The 16,104-nt window shown below is 39.4% G+C and overlaps 1 protein-coding gene across 17 annotated transcripts in view; it reads right to left on the reverse strand.

Annotated features, from left to right (window-relative positions):
- Positions 1-298: 298 nt before the first annotated feature.
- Positions 299-16,104, reverse strand: part of PCBP3 (poly(rC) binding protein 3) — a 111,501-nt gene continuing 95,695 nt past the window's right edge. For 12 of the 17 annotated variants that reach the window (XM_072977098.2, XM_072977067.2, XM_072977062.2 and 9 more), the window contains 3 exons: positions 12,680-12,732; positions 3,324-3,493; positions 299-1,306 (listed from right to left, as the gene is read on the reverse strand). In XM_072977098.2, the coding sequence (XP_072833199.1) occupies positions 1,270-1,306; positions 3,324-3,493; positions 12,680-12,732 (260 nt within the window). In that variant the 3' untranslated portion in view covers positions 299-1,269. Of the gene's footprint in view, positions 1,307-3,323; positions 3,494-12,679; positions 12,733-16,104 lie in introns of those variants that run through there. The other 5 variants (XM_072977145.2, XM_072977132.2, XM_072977136.2 and 2 more) reach the window with 3 other exon arrangements.

Below are 16,104 nucleotides of genomic sequence, written 5' to 3' on the forward strand. Positions count from 1 at the left end.
GCACTACTGAAGAAAGTGCCAGTCCACAGAAACCTGCTCCCCTCCCCTCCCCTCCCCTGAACTTGCATTGGGGGTTTAAGAATCATCCAGAGCAAATTTGAGGAAGGCATGAAGTTGCACCGGAGAGAAGGGAGTTCACTCTCCCAATTCTGCTGTTGGAAGCAGTTTCATCAGGAGAGAGATCCTACTGGATAGGTCACTGAACCCACTCTTGTTGAAGAAAAGCACGAAGTCAAAGGAGATAGGATAATACACAGTCTGTCAAGGAAAACCAAAAAAGGCAACATGACTAAAGATAGACCTGTTTAATAGTAGAGCTGCACAGACTTTTATTGAATACAAACACTGACAAACACAGCAGGCTCACAGAAACTGGAGCTTCCTGAGCTAAGTCTAAAAGTCTGTTGTTGTAAGAATACTTCCATGAATTCTTGCCACACTTAGAATTTAATTCTATCATCTCTGTTTCCATGAAGTAATTCTATGTTTAATGTAAGTTTTCCTCATCTTAATCTCATCATGATGATGAAAATGGCTTACGTACTGAGCATAGACCACATGGGAACCAATAGTTGATGCACATTCTATTAATGCTCATTGGTTCCTGCATGTTCTGCTTCCACCATGAAATGGGAGAAAGCCATGCCATGTTCTAAAGATACAGATTCAAACATCTTTTCTAGGATGAGCCAAGGAAAAGCAGGGTTCAAAGATGGAGGAAGTAATGGAATAACTGAAAGAAAAAAAAAACTATTTCAAAGCAACTACTGTTCTAGTTGAGTCCTGATCTCAGTACTACTGTAGGTGCTTCAGAGTTTTTAAAATGAAAATGCTAAGGTAGCTTTCTTAGCTAAATAGAGCTAAATAGAGACTAGCAAAAACAACCTTCTTCTGAAGTTTTACCAAAGGAAAACCCAGCAAAACCTATTTAGAATAATTAGAATTGTACATCTGAAACGTAGACTGGTCTGGAGCATAAATTTAACAAAACCAGGAGCACAAATGTAACTTAAAAATAAACTTATTGGTATGTGAACATGTATATATATGTGTGTGAATCATACCTACATACATACACACACACACACATACATGTGCATACACATACCTGCACAAACATATATACATTTATTTGTTATGAAAGAAATGTATCCAAGGCGTCAAGAGGGGTATTGTGTAAAGCAGTAAGTATACAGATCGTAGAAGTGAATGAAGTATCATTGGCTTGACAGGGTCAGATGGTGCAGAGTGAAGGATGATGGGTAGAAATTAGAGTGCGCCCATTCCAGTGACCTCAGATGTCAGCCTAGAATAGATAAAAGTAAAAATAGGGATAGGAAAGAAAGAAGGAAAGAACAAGTACTAAAGGATTATTTACAATTCTGTGTCTCCCACCCACAAAAATAGTTAACATTTTCAGCATATAAATCAGAAAGTATGAAACACAACTTTTATATCAAGACTAGAGGCATGTAGAAGCTGTACCTTCTCCCAAGCTCTCCTTTCAATTATCTGTGTTCAGGTACTCTCTCTCATCCTGATTTGCATATTTTTGGTATTTATGCCAGGCTGAGGGCAAGAATAACTGGATCTGATTGGCAGTAGGAGCTCAGATGGAAGCAGCTCAGCTCTCTTAAGATATGACCACATATGTATGATTTGAGTCTCTTTTTGGGAGAAAAACAGGATATGGTAAAGTAATTAAAGAGATAAATAATATCTCCCCTCAACATGGTGTAGTTTTGATTTTAATCTTCTTAGCTTGACAGTTGGCAAGCAGGCAGGTCCAACTTTATGTCAGAGACAGAGACATCATAATTCCTCCGATTCATGTCCATTTTATGCTGGTTGTTCTGGCCATGCCACATGTGTAGCCTACAGTATGTGTACCAATTTTTGCAGAATGGGAGTCCTAAAATGTCTTGTGGCAGAGTGTGATTCACTTCCCCTTCTCTCTGATTTTGAAGGCACACATTACAGAAATCTCCCTGGGCCAGCAAACTTCAGATTTAAGAAGGGCTAGGTGCAAAGACTAGGTGTTCTGCTTGAAAACCTGTTCAAGGCTTTTGAAACAGTGGTAGTTAGGAAGCAACTATGAATGTCACACAGATGGTGTCAGCATGGTGTCTGCACAAGTGTTCCATGGGCACCACACACTTCCCTTCTTTGCCTCCTCCAGCACCCATCCACTCAGATGAGGAGGCAGGGCAGAGAAGATCACACTGTTACTGGTGAGTGGGCGATCACCTGGAGGAGGTGAGGGAGGGAAGCCTGTGGAACACCTGTTCAGGCAGCACACTGAACCGGGGCTGAACTGTTAAACTGTGGCTCATGCCTATCTTTAGTTGCAATCTTTCCCATAAAGCCTAGTGACTAGGGAACTCCTCATAAAATGTGTCCTCAGATTAGAAGGGGTATTTGCCATTCACTCATCTCTATTTGTGGCCCACCATCCACATCCTGGGTGTTTTGCACAGAAAATATGCTGTTTTTATGCCAGATTGTCAACCATTTATAGTTGAAGCTTTCGCCAAGATTCAGTTTCAGTTCTGTTAGCTTTGTAGAGGATATGATTTTGCCTCATGAAACACACAGTTATAAAGAACTTGATTCTTTTCATAGTTTGCCCAATATTTCATGCACATCTTTGGTAATAAGGAGTTCAGTTAACAATGGACCACCAGTAGTTTTCACAGTTCCCTTTATTCTCTGATACATGCTGCACATAGGAGCTCATGCACTTCCAGTATTCTCTGCATACTTAGGGTAGGCAATGGTAAGTCACAGGCTCTATGCATGATTTCAAAGCCTCATAGGCCTGTTCATAACCTTTGTGAACAGTAGTATTAGCATGCAACATGAGTCTTGTTTTGACTTCTTCATGATTAAATGACCACATAGGTGTATTTCTATAATCAAGTGGAGGCAAAAACCTTCAAATTTCTGAATCTTGACTTGGAACAATGGGTCTGAATTTGCCATTTCCTAAAGAGCCTAATTGGTTCCAAACTAAATTTGGAGTTTTGTATACATTCCTATTAGGAACTCTAACAACCTTTAGCTGTCCCTAGCAGCAATGTTGCTACCCCCCAAGTGTGGCTCTCGTTTTATTTTGTGTGAATATATTTGTGGCTTCCCTATCTGTGAACACTTCAAACCATAAACTACACAATTCTGTTAAGTTTCATTATAAACAGCTCATTAGTTATTGTAATCTACTCCATGCCACTGTAGCCACTCGGTAACCCAACTGATCATTGTCTCTACTAGTTATGAAGATTGAGTGAAAAGAGCATGAATGGGATCTGAATAGGAAATCTTACCTGGCATTGATGAGGTACTGAGCAAGGCTGATATTAGCTGGGGTTCCGGTGATGGTAATTTGGCGTTCTGAAGAACCTTCTGTGGCATTGGCGATTTTGATCTGTGCTCCAGACATCTGTCTAATTTCATTGATTTTGGTCCCTTGGCGTCCGATTATGCAGCCTATTAGCTAGAAAAAAGGCATGGACTTTTAAAGGGACTTCTTAAGCAGAGTCTTCTGGTTTTAAAGACTGTGAACATCAAATATTACAGAGCTTATCAAATGTCCCAGGACAACTCTTTCTACTAAATTTAATTTTATTGATCCAGAAATGTTATTATACTGGGAGGGCTTAATTATCATCTCTCTCCTGCTTCACTGTGCTCTCATCCTGATGATCTCACCCAGTTTTTACCTTATGAAAACCCTCTGTTTTCTGTTATATTATAAAACAGAGTCACCAGGGTTCTCATTCTGGAAAGTGATACAGACATCAGCACAAATAACTGAGCATTTTAGATTTTAGGTGCCTGCATCATGACACATTTGCATTGACATATACATTTTGATTGCATTTGCTACTTTACTTCCATTTGAAATAAATTAACTATTGTCTCCTGAATAAGGCCTATGAGGCAGAGAACTGGTGAACTTTTGAATCTAGAGCTACTGCTCTCCAGCCAGCTTCATGCCTCATTCTCTTGCCCCTCCCACCACACCCCCATTCAACAGGACTCTTGTTTTTGAGAGCTGGTTTTCCCACTGTTTGTCCTTGTCACCAGCCTAACACATGAGGCCCTTTCTCTCTTCCAGACATCCTCAGAATAAAGCAGGGGAATTTGTTCTGTACTCAGCACTAGGGAAAGGAAGGCACAACAGGAAGGCCTTTGATCTGCCAAGTTATGATATGGTCCATTTAGCTGAATGTCCCCTGTCCTGCCCACCCCAGTGCTTTGAATGAAGCAGGATTAGATTGAACCAAAAGTAGGGATAAGAAGGTAACTGGTTCTTGGTGCCCATTTGGCTTTTCTCATACATCTTATCATGAATGGGTCTCGATAATAATCAAGAGTGGAACATACAGATGTTTCTCAGTAAAGTACACTAAATATACAAACCTCCTTATGTAACGTCTTAAATGAAATGTTTAAAATGTGGAAAACAAATAGAAAAGAAGGAGAAAGAAACTGGAATATTGAGCAAAATCATATGAATGGTCAATGAACTGAGATGTTTAGCTATCATAAATATTTTTAAGAAAAATGACAAACTTTTTAAAAATTAATATCTACATGGTTAACTATTTGTGACATTTTCCATTATCATGGTACAGATAAAAAATTCAGTATTACATTTCATGGTAGAATTTTTAAAAATAAAGTCCACATAAATGTAATAGTTTGTACTTTGTGACAAGAAGGTGACAGGCAACAGGTAGAGAGAGCAGAACTGCTTTTTTTTGCATCTGTATTTACGCAAAAGGAAAAATTGGTCCACCTTGTCAAAAGCAGCACTGTGGGAGACAGGAGAGAGAAGCAAGTCAAAATAGGTAAGGAAGTGGTAAAAGAACACCTCGCTGCTTTGAATGAGTTCAAGTCTCCTGGACTGGATGGTTTATGTCACAGGGTCCTAAAAGAACTGGCAGATGCGATCTCGGAACCACTGAATGCAATCTTTGAGAGGTCCTGGAGCATGGGCAAACTGCCAGAGGACTGGAAAAAAGTTGATGTGACTCCAGTCTTCAAAAAGGGGGAAAAAGTGGATCCAGGAAACTACAGACCAATCAGTTTGACATCAATACCTGGGAAAATCCTGGAAAAAATAATCAAGCAGCAGATTTGTGAAGACCTAGAAAATAGCAAGGTGATTACTAAGAACAGATCATGCCAAAAAAAATCTTATTGCTTTCTTTGATAAAGTGACTAAATTAGTGGACCATGGAAACACAGTGCATATAGTATACTTAGACTTCAATAAGGCATTTGATAACGTTGACCATGACCTACTTCTGCATAAGATAAAACAAACCACATGGATCTGCAGCTGGCCGACCAACCACACTCAATGTGTGGTCCTCAATGGAACCACATCTACGTGGAGGGAAGTGTGCAGTGGGGTCCCTCAAGGTTCCGTCTTGGGCCCAGTGCTCTTCAACCTCTTCATAAATGACCTGGATGAGGGGCTTGAAGGAGCACTCATCGAATTTGCTGATGACACAAAGCTGGGGAGAAACGCTAATACTTTGGAAGATAGACTCAACATTCAGAAAGATCTAGATCAACTTGAACATTGGGCATATCCAATAAGATGCAGTACAGTGGCGGGAAAAGTAAGGTCCTGCACTTAGGCAGGAGAAGCCAGATCCACAGGTACAGGATAGGTAGTACCTGGCTCGACAGTAGTACCTGTGAGAGAGATTTAGGTGTCCTGGTGGACCATCACCTAAGGATGAATCAGCAGTGCGTTGCAACTGTCAAGAAAGCCAACACAGTCCCAGGCTGCATCAACAGGGGGATAACATTAAGATCATGGGAAGTGACAGTAACACTCTATACTGCACTGGTGGAGCCACACTTGGAATGCCATGTCTAGTTCTGGTCACCATGATAGAAAAAAGATGCTGAGACCCTGGAAGGGGTGCAGAGAAGAGCAACAAAGATGATAAAGGGAGAGAAGGCTAAATCCTATGAAGAACAACTAAGAGAACTAGGTGTGTTTAGCTTAATGAAGAGAAGACTTAGGGGAGACATGATAGCAGTCTTCCAATATCTGAAATGTTGCCACAGGGAAGAAGGCTTCAATTTATTCTCCATTGTTCATGAGGGTAGGACAAGAACCAATGGGTAGAAACTCATCAGAGGGAGATCCAACCTGGAAATAAGGAGGAATTTCCTGATGGTGAGAACCATTAAGCAGTGGAACAGCTTGCCTCCCCATGTTTTGGGTGCCCCGTTGCTGGAGGTTTTCAAGAAAAGTTTGCACAGTGATCTGTCTGGGATGGTATGAGGTCTAAAAGGCCTCCAAGGTCCCTTCCAACCCTATGATGATTATATGATTCTATGAAGATTGACATCAAATATTGCTACTATTTATTTACAAACAAACAACCCTCTCAGATGTCATTATATATTCGAGCCTTTTTTAAAATTGCCTAAAATCATAGAATAATAGAGTTGGAAGGGACCTATAAGTCCATTGGGTCTGCATTTCTCATATACGTTCTAGTTCCTTGGAACTACAATAATGGAACATGTAGAACAAAATGTATTTTTAAACAATAAATTATCTCCAAATAGTGGATACTAATGTATAAAGCACAAGACAATACACTGACAAATAATATCTTGTGACTATTCTGCCTGACTTTTCTTGGTTTACATGTATATCTTGATATTTTAATTAAATACATTTTCCAACAAAAAGATATTTATTTGTTTGTTTGTTTGTTTGTTTGTTTGTTTGTTGATTGATTGGATTTCTATCCTGCCCATCTAGACCAAAGGTCTACTCTGGGCAGTTTTGATATGATACGATTGAGGGTTGGATGTTTTGGTCATTCAGATTGTCTTAGGTAAAGCTAAAGTTTCCCCTTGACTTTTAGTCCAGTCATGTCTGACTCTAGGACGCAGTGCTCATCCCCATCTCCAAGCCGTAGAGACAGTTTGTCCGTAGACAGTTTCCGTGGTCACATGGTCAGTGTGACTAGACATGGAACGCCATTACCTTCCCACCGTGGTGGTACCTATTTATCTACTCACATTTGCATGCTTTTGAACTGCTAGGTTGGCAGGAGCTGGGACAAGCGACGAGGGCTCACTCCGTCGTGTGGATTTGATCTTACGATTGCTGGTCTTCTGACCTTGCAGCACAGAGGCTTCTGCAGTTTAACCCACAGTGCCACCATGTCCCTTTTAGATTGTCTTAAGTGTGCAATAATTCTGAATATCAATTCATGAAGAAGTTCTGTTGCATCAAAGCTTCTGGCCTGAAATATTCCTAGGTCTAGCTACAATACTACATCAGTTAAATGGAATTCACAAGGTGCTCTGAGGAAAGTGTAGTCAATGTAAATTATCATATTTTTCTGTTTATAACACACCCCCATTTATAAGACACCCGCCCACTTTGCTAAACCAAAAATTAAGAAAACTTAGCGTTGAGTGTTCAGTCCCTGGGCTCAGAACGTTGGACATTACAAGTCCCTGTTGAATCTGAGTCTACAGGCTCCACCTCCAATGAAGTGTGTTGCAATTCATTTTTTCAGCATCAGCTGATGTCAGTTCCATAAGGCTCATGACTGGAGGAAGCTTCCATGTGTTACTTCCATGTAAAAGACACCCCTCAATTTTTAGTGTAATGATTTTAGGAAAAAGTAGCATCTTATACATGGAAAAATACAGTATTCTTCAATTTTTTTGTTTCTAGGTATATAGAATTAAAACTAACTAGCTCTGGAGTACAGTGGCCAGTAACTTGTTCACTATTTAGACATGCAGAACTCAAACTGCAGAAGTTAACAAGGTGCTGATTGCTCCCATTTGCATGCCTAATTGTCAGCTGGTCACACAATCAACCACATGACTATGCATGACCAACATCTGGTTCGATTCCTGCAGTAGCTCCTGCTACTGGAGCCATACATGTGGAAGTAGTGAACAGGATACTGCCAAAAGAATGAATTATCCATCTGTACACAAGTGGATGTCCTGTTCATTAAAATGCTATTGTCCTTTTACTAAGTTAGCATGACTGGATCTTATTTGAGAAAATCTGAAATCAAAATTGTTTTATTCCATTTGCAAAAGCTGTGAGTCCTGCATTCATACCATAGTAGATCTGAACAAGATAGTCATGAGAAATTTCATTTTATAATTCCAAGTCTGATCAGACAAGAATATTATTGCCGATGGTCAACTCTGACTTAAAATGCTTGTTCATGATGCAATCTGTCATAGCAAAGTTGACTACCTGTGGGTTGTTTTGAAGTTTCAACTTCTTAATCTCTCACCTTGTCTTGCCAAAAAATTAGGTGCCAAAGAAATAAACTTCTTGTTTGCCCTCTGACAAAGATTGGCTGTACTCTAAGAAATGGATAAAGCTTTTCTAGCAAAACAATGAAGTTACTTTCTGCACTCTGGCACCTTATAATACTCACCAGAATTCTATTATGTACGTATGCACACGTGCAGTGGTATACATTGCAGTGGTGCGTTGCTACTAGTTAAAGAGCCAACTCTTATACTCCTGGCATGCAAGGAGGAACACGCTGACTTCTCAATGAGTGACAATTTGCCACTGCAATTTATGGGATTGCAATTACACTGGGATACATGATAGCATCTTGGCCACTGCTTGTTTCTATAAATATTTCATGCAAAAGTGTCCTGGGAGAGCCCAAGAATATAACTCATTAGGGCAACTGGAACCTGATTCAATTGAATTAGTAACATTAATTACACTAAATATAATTTTAATTGTAAATGGAGCCGAATCATGTAACATACATCAGTGTTGATTACTACATCATTTCAATGAATCTAGTGTATTTTGGGCAAAAATTGGATTTAAGCTCATACTATACATTAAAGTAACATATTTTAAAATATATAAAAGTGATCTAGCCCAATTTCCTATCTAAAGGCAGGACTATGTCAGACAACTCTACTACAAATCTATTAGATCCAGAATTTTAGAAAGATTGTTATTTTGTTTAAATTTTTCAAGTAAATGTCAATCATAAATAATATTAACAACCTTTCTACCAACAGAAGCCGAACATGTGTCTACAGTATGATGTGACTGCAGAAAAAGACTAATAGGCATTTAGGGTGCACTAAGAGGGCAATAATTTATGAGTCCTGGAAAGAGCTGGGATTTTAAAAAAAAATGTATTCCACATTACCCAGAGTAAATTATTAATCTGTGCAAGTGAGACCGAAACTGTACTGCTCAGTTCTAAGTGTTACACTTTAAGAGGGATGTAAACAAATCAGAAGTGATTCAATGGAAGGCAATGAAGAGATAAGAGATGGGGGTATTTGTATTCATATATGAATATGAATATCCCTGCACAGATGGAGTTAACGAGGGTCTGCCCCCTGGAGCTGCACTGTCCACTCACACTTCCTACAGCGGTGGTCTCACTCATCCTTCCAGTCACTCACAGAGCACCGCTCTCTTCTTGCTCGGCTGGTCACTTGGCAGCCATGCAGGGAGACACATCCTCCCTCCCCTTGCCTGGAGTGGCTAGCCGAGAAGGAAGAGAGTAGGGCTCTGGGAGTGATTGGGAGGATGAGCGAGGCCACTGCCACCATCAAAAGCATGAGTGGAAAGTCTGGCCCCAGGGCTCAGACCCTTGTTAACTCCAGCTGTACGGGGATATTTGTATTCGTATATGAATAAGAATACTCCCATCTCTAGATAAAGAGATACTCCAGCTATCTTGACATCTCTTGTAAGTCCAATTCAGCCAAGACTGCAAGGTTGACCAAATTCTGCTCTTGCTGGCAACTTCGTTTTCCAGGTGTAAAAAGTGACAAGAGAATCAACTTCCTCAATTTGGTCCTAACTAGGGATGGGGACAACTTACCATTTTGATGGGTCGTCCCGCTTCGTGAGTCGTCAAAAGTTGGCAACTAATGAAGCACGAAGTTGCCCCCATGAAGCTACGAATAACGATGTGAGTGGGTTATTTTAAAAAAATCCCACCCCACCCCCCTGCTGCCACCGCCACCCTGGCTGCCACCCCCCTACTGCCACCCCCTGCCATGCCGTCGCTTCCCCCTCCACCCCTGACCCCTGCTGACACCCCCTTACTGTAATCACCGCTGCGAATCCAGGCTCCCCTTTGCAAAGATGGCAGCTGCAGTTTCCCTACCCTAAATGAAGCTGCAGCCACCATCTTTGCAAAGGACAGGCAGTCTCCCTTTTTACACGACGTGGTTGTGGAGGCCAGATGGAGACTTTGGCGGTGGCAGCGGTGATTACGGGAAGGGGGTGTTGGTGAGCGGGGCTAAGGTAGGGAGAGGAAGGGGATGGGGGTAGGCTGTGGGACTGAGTGGATGCCTATCGGCCCACTGATCAGCTGATCAGCGGCTAGTAGGCAGAATGTTTTTTTAAAAAATTATGAAGACAAATAAAAACATGAAAATATTCATTGATCCATATTTCTCAGGATTTAAAATTTGACAAATATGGATTGACGAATATTTAACAAACTGGCTGTTTTTGTTGAAAAAGCCAGTCCATTTTTATATTCATCCCTATCTTTAGTCCTCAGTATCAGGAAAGAACTGGTCAATGAAGTGAAAAAAGCAGGAACTTTGATGGAAGTGAGAGTGTCCTCTTTGGATTTGTTCTTCTAGAAAAGGGTAAGATGTATATAATCTAACATGCACTTTGAACTTTAGGAAAGTTGTTTTTAACAGGTTTTAGGAAAAAGTGGTTGAGAAATAGTCAAAAAGAAGGGAGTCTAAGGTGGATAGGGTTCCTTTAGGGCAAGACACAGAACACACAAACACGAAAAATTCCTCAAAAAGAAAGAGGGGAGAAATCTGAAGAAGCTAAAATGGCTACATAACAGTTTTTAAGATGAGCTCTATGGAGAAAGTTTGGAGGAATCAGATATGCATCCTTAGAGAAGGGAACACTGAGGGGAGACATGATACATGATTGCTTAGTTTCTCTGCTGCTCTAATACAGGAGGAGATTCTTTAGTGTTTTTTTACTTGTATATTCATTTTAAGCATTGGGGCAAACTTCTTAACAGTGCAGGCAATCCAAGTGATCTCCCTCTTTCTTGCTGGGTATATTCAGGCATATTGGACAGCTATCTTTCAAAATGCTTCAGCTCTGGATTTCCTGCACTGAGTGGAGATTGATGACCTACAAGGCCCCCTCATAACTACTCGTAAAATATTGAAAAGTATGGGGGTTCGTCCTATGAGCAATCAGAAAGCAAGAGTGGAATCTGCAGGGACCTGATACAAGAGTCCAGTAGTTAAAGAATGTTCATTAAAATATGGAATGATCACTTTATTCGAAAGGGAACCATTTTCCTAATCCTAATCCATCATTGACTCAATTGAGAGTAAAAAAGAAGATGCAAAAATAATGACTTTGTCATGAACACATTCATTTTTCATACTCATGTCATATTCTGAGGGAAAATGCTCACTAGTTTTGTAATGAGAACTTTCTTAGACAAGTAAACTTTTATAAGAAGAGTTCCCCCGCTCATTTCACTGTTTTCTTTAGAAATACATCGAAGTGGGGTGTTTTTGTTGTTTGTTTTAGTTTGGTCTAGTATATGCTCTTCACAGTTTCTAGAGCAATAAGTGTCAATTTTGATATGAAATGAAAATGGTGTCACAATTGGAATGGATTGGCAGAAAGGTAACTTTACATTTTATTTTCCTTGACTGTAACTCCACTAGAGTAATCTCATTACTACAAGAACTTTTAAAAATTGCATTGAATGTAAAGTTCCTAAATACACAAATTGAAAGGAAGTGTTACATTTATTGTATTCTGGTTTTGACTGTCTGTTTTTGACTGGTTGTTGGAACTACTTTGGAACACATTTATTTATTTATTTATTTATTTATTTATTTATTTATTTATTTATTTATTTATTTGTTTGTTTGTTTGTTTGTTTGTTTGTTTGTTTGTTTGTTTGTTTGTTTGTTTAAACTTGTACTCCATCCATTTAGCGTAGAAGCCACTATTCTGAAAGAAACTCTGCATTTTTAATCATTATAATCCTGACAAGTATAGGATTATAATTTGAAACAGTTGATCCTCAAGTGCAAAATTTACATATGCACCATATAAACAGATTAGTGTCTCTTGTTAGATCAAAATACTATTGTGCCATCACAAACTGAGCCAAGAAATCCCTTTCATTGTGCTTCTTCCCTCCCAACCACAAAATAAATCACAATTTTTTTCAGCATATTTTCTTAACAGTCAGCTCTGTTGTCCTGATTTAAACCTCTATTCAGCATAAAGAACAGGATTAGAATGGGGAAGAAAAGCAATTTCACTCTCATCCTGTATGACATCTTGCCAAGGCAGCATCTGCCTCCAAGATCCAAATCCTTTATGCTGTAGTTCTGGAAAACAAAAAATGCTGCTGTCCTTTCGAGATGTCAGTTGGTCACATTTCACAGATACTAAATTACTAAAACATGAGACAACAATAACTTCTCCCCTTCCCAATTGCATTCCTTGCAATTTATTAATTTTATTCTGACAAGTATTTTGAAATATCTTGCCTGACATAAAAGGCTTTTCTCAACTTGGGCAGCCTTGTTGTCATTTGTAGACTGCTGTGTTTGTAAGATGGTATGGAGAACATTGAGATGCGATACTCACATCATTGGGAATGGTGAGTTCATGAGTACTGGCCGGGGGACTGGCATCCAGACCTGAGCACATGCAAGGGAAAATGATTACAGGTTTAATAGAAAGTATTATAGACTGGTTTTTACCAAAGCTGCAGACCTTTTGAATTTCTCAAACTGCACCAGGGCCAGAGAGTAAAGAAGGAACACACTTGGGTAAAGTAACAAAGTAAGCACTATGAGTATTAACCCAGAACTCCTGGGAACAGTTTTGTTTATGTTTCTGCAACCTGTTCATTTGGTTGATAAAATTATGATCAATTCCATGGATACTTGCATGCTCCCTTCATCCTGCTTCCTTTTTGGAGCTGGCTGAAAACTCATTCGTTTCCTACATTTTTCAGTGCTCGGAATGTTGCTGTTAATCAATGGAGCAAAAATACCTGGGACTGTTAACTATGACCTTGTGGCTCCTTAGAAGGCAGGTTTGTCCAGGCTATGATGTAGTGACTCCATAGAAATCCATTTGAGAAGCCAACATCAGACTCAGTATACTGACCCTTTAGGCCTTTTTGTTTGCTCAAATTAGACAAATTACTACAGCAATTCACCTGACAATGTACTGATACCAATTACAAGAAATTAGAATATCTTTGCATAAAACATAATACAAGGATAGAATTTTACTGTAAAAGTACGCCAGAAATATATAGTCTGAAAGCCAAAGAGGTAAATGGAGGGAGCAAAGTTTCTTAGGATATTGGTAGTTGTGAAGAAGAAATAGGTTGGATCCAGAGTCAGGCATGTGCAAGTGGGTTGGCGGAAAGAGACTTTTCCTCCCCCCTCCCCAACAGCTAACAAAAGCACTTAATTCAATAAATCATGGACTGCCTTTTAATTTCTCTGAATCTTTTTGTTTCCTCCAAACCTACTGATCTCAGACTCATGTATCTACATGTGTGCACTTCTTTTCACAGGTTTCTGCAAGCGGGGGAAAGGGGGTACTGATTCCCAAAACCCTAAATGTATTGAGTATTTTAATGTACACAGACAGATGCACTGTGTTGTATGCTGTGTGCTCGGCACAGTTGCACTGTGCAACTTTGAACCTCTGGAGAAATTTCCGTGAACCCTCTTGCTTCATTAGGGTAAAATTTCTTACTAGGGTAAACTGCAAGGCAAAAGATTCATAGTTGAAAACTATGGCTAAAATATATTAATCTACTCTGCTAATTTATGTGTTATACTGAACAAACAAAGAAACAATCAGTTCTTATTTCACATATAGCACCGTACTGATTAAAACATAGGCAGAAATAAGCCTAGTTATTTTTTTCTTGTACAGTATATACAAAAGTCAACAAACTTGCCACCTCTTGCACAAAGAGAAACAGAAGTGATATGAAACCCTTCTGTTACATCTCTGTGTGAACTCATTTACACAACCTCTTGCGCAAGCATTTGCAGAACAAGACTCACAGGTATTTTTCTTCCACTTAATTTTTAAGAAATCTAACACTGCCAATGAAGCATAACAACATATTCTTAAAGAAGTGACTGAACTTGGTCATTATAGTGAATCCACATCTATGTGGTGTATTTTATATGGAAAGTACAGTTATGTTAGAAAACTGTTATCATAGCCACATAAACAGTCCTATTCATGAATAAACGAAGCATTATTCACAAAACAGGTACATGTTGTATGTTTTAAAATGTACCTACAGTATGTAGAGTCCTTTTATAAGCAATATATATTATATATTAACAATTTATTCAGTACAGTGAGAACCTTTTGTGTTTTAGACCTTGGTCCCAAAATGCATTGTTACTGATATTTACTGCAGCTACCATTGACAAATTAATTCAGTGTTGCCTGCTCTAAACTGCGGAGCCCACACCTATAACATCTGTCCTAATTTTGGAGCCTTTGTCTTTCCAATCTCTGCCGTATTCACCATCTAGCTTACTGAAGAGTGATGGAGAACTAATTCTTCAACAAACTAGATGGCAAAGGAAGCAAAGAGAATTTTGTTGCATTTTGTTGGTCCTAAAACAAACTGATGTTTGGATTTCCCTCTTCCTAGACTGGCATGCATATCCTTTGCTTTTTCAATGTGTGAAAAACAACTATAATCACAATACTATGCTAACAAAGCAAAGAAAGTGGAATGTAACTACATAACACAACAGCTTATTTATGTATGTGCTATCTAGTTAAAACTGATGTACAATTGACCCTAATATGGGGTTTTTGATTTCTAGTAGTAGATGGAACAAGGGACGATGACTCTGGAGAATGGTTTGAATCCCCACTTGCACATAGAAATGCACTGGGGGAGGGGAACTGGCAAAAAGCACTCCTTGAAAGCCCTATTAAGGTTGCTATAACTCAGTTCCAACTTGACGTCACAGAACACACAAAACAGGGTAACCAAAGTATTTAAGGTTTATCGGCTCCACTCCCTCCACCAGGGAGTTTCCATGGCCAAGCATGGAATCAGACCCAGGTCTCCTAAATCCTAATCCATCACTCTATCCATCACACCACATTTGGTCCCCACACTGGGTCTCCCAATACCTACTGATAAACATTGGCCTGTTCAAAAAATGAAATGAGAACAAGGCAGAGTAAGAAATAAACAGCATGCTCTGCCATAGCTCTTATTTGAGCATCATTACTAAATGAATACAGTTTTAATTATTAGTGACACTGAGATTTGTAGAAGCCACTACAGGAAAAGCATACTAATTTGAAAGTACATTTGGTTTAAGACTGCCATCTGCTTCCATGTAAATGTGCTGGGAATGGAGGTAACAGCCCTGTTTGTAATGCTGCAATCTAAAGGAGACAGGTGTGTTTGTGTGTGTGCATTTTCATATTAAACTTCACCAGACAAAGAAAGCTTTGTTTAATGATATCTCCAAAAGGCCAGCATTCTCCCTTACCTCTTCAACCCCCTTCCATGAGATGATATGAGTTGGCGCACAAGAGGAGAGAGTCTCAGGGTCAAACTAAACCATATGTTTACTACACCATTAGAAGCAGCGTGTCCTTAAATTGTGAAAGACGTTTGTGCATGTGTTTTCCCTATCTGCATTCTATCTTCCAGCAAGTTTTGATTTCTGTTTGGTAACTGGAAGGCAAATACATTGCATTTTTGAGAAAATCATGTAGTGGAAGAAAATTATCAGAAAAATGCATATGCCTTGACATCTAGTTTGACTCTTAGCTCTAAATTAGACAGATCTGTAGTTTGGGCTGCAGAAATGTGCAAGTGTAGAGCTTTCTACAAGATGTGGCTTGCAAGGTCAGAAGCATCCCATTTCCTGAGAATTTAGGGCCAAACAAAGGGGTGACTTTAAAAAGTGCTTGAAGGAAGTCCAGAGTTACATCTGGGCCAGTTTACTGTGGAGAAGGACCTAAGGACAAACCAGATAAATAATCCCAAGTAC

Source organism: Pogona vitticeps, chromosome 1 (genome assembly GCF_051106095.1).
Source record: "Pogona vitticeps strain Pit_001003342236 chromosome 1, PviZW2.1, whole genome shotgun sequence".
In the NCBI taxonomy this organism is placed as follows: Eukaryota; Metazoa; Chordata; class Lepidosauria; order Squamata; family Agamidae; genus Pogona; species Pogona vitticeps.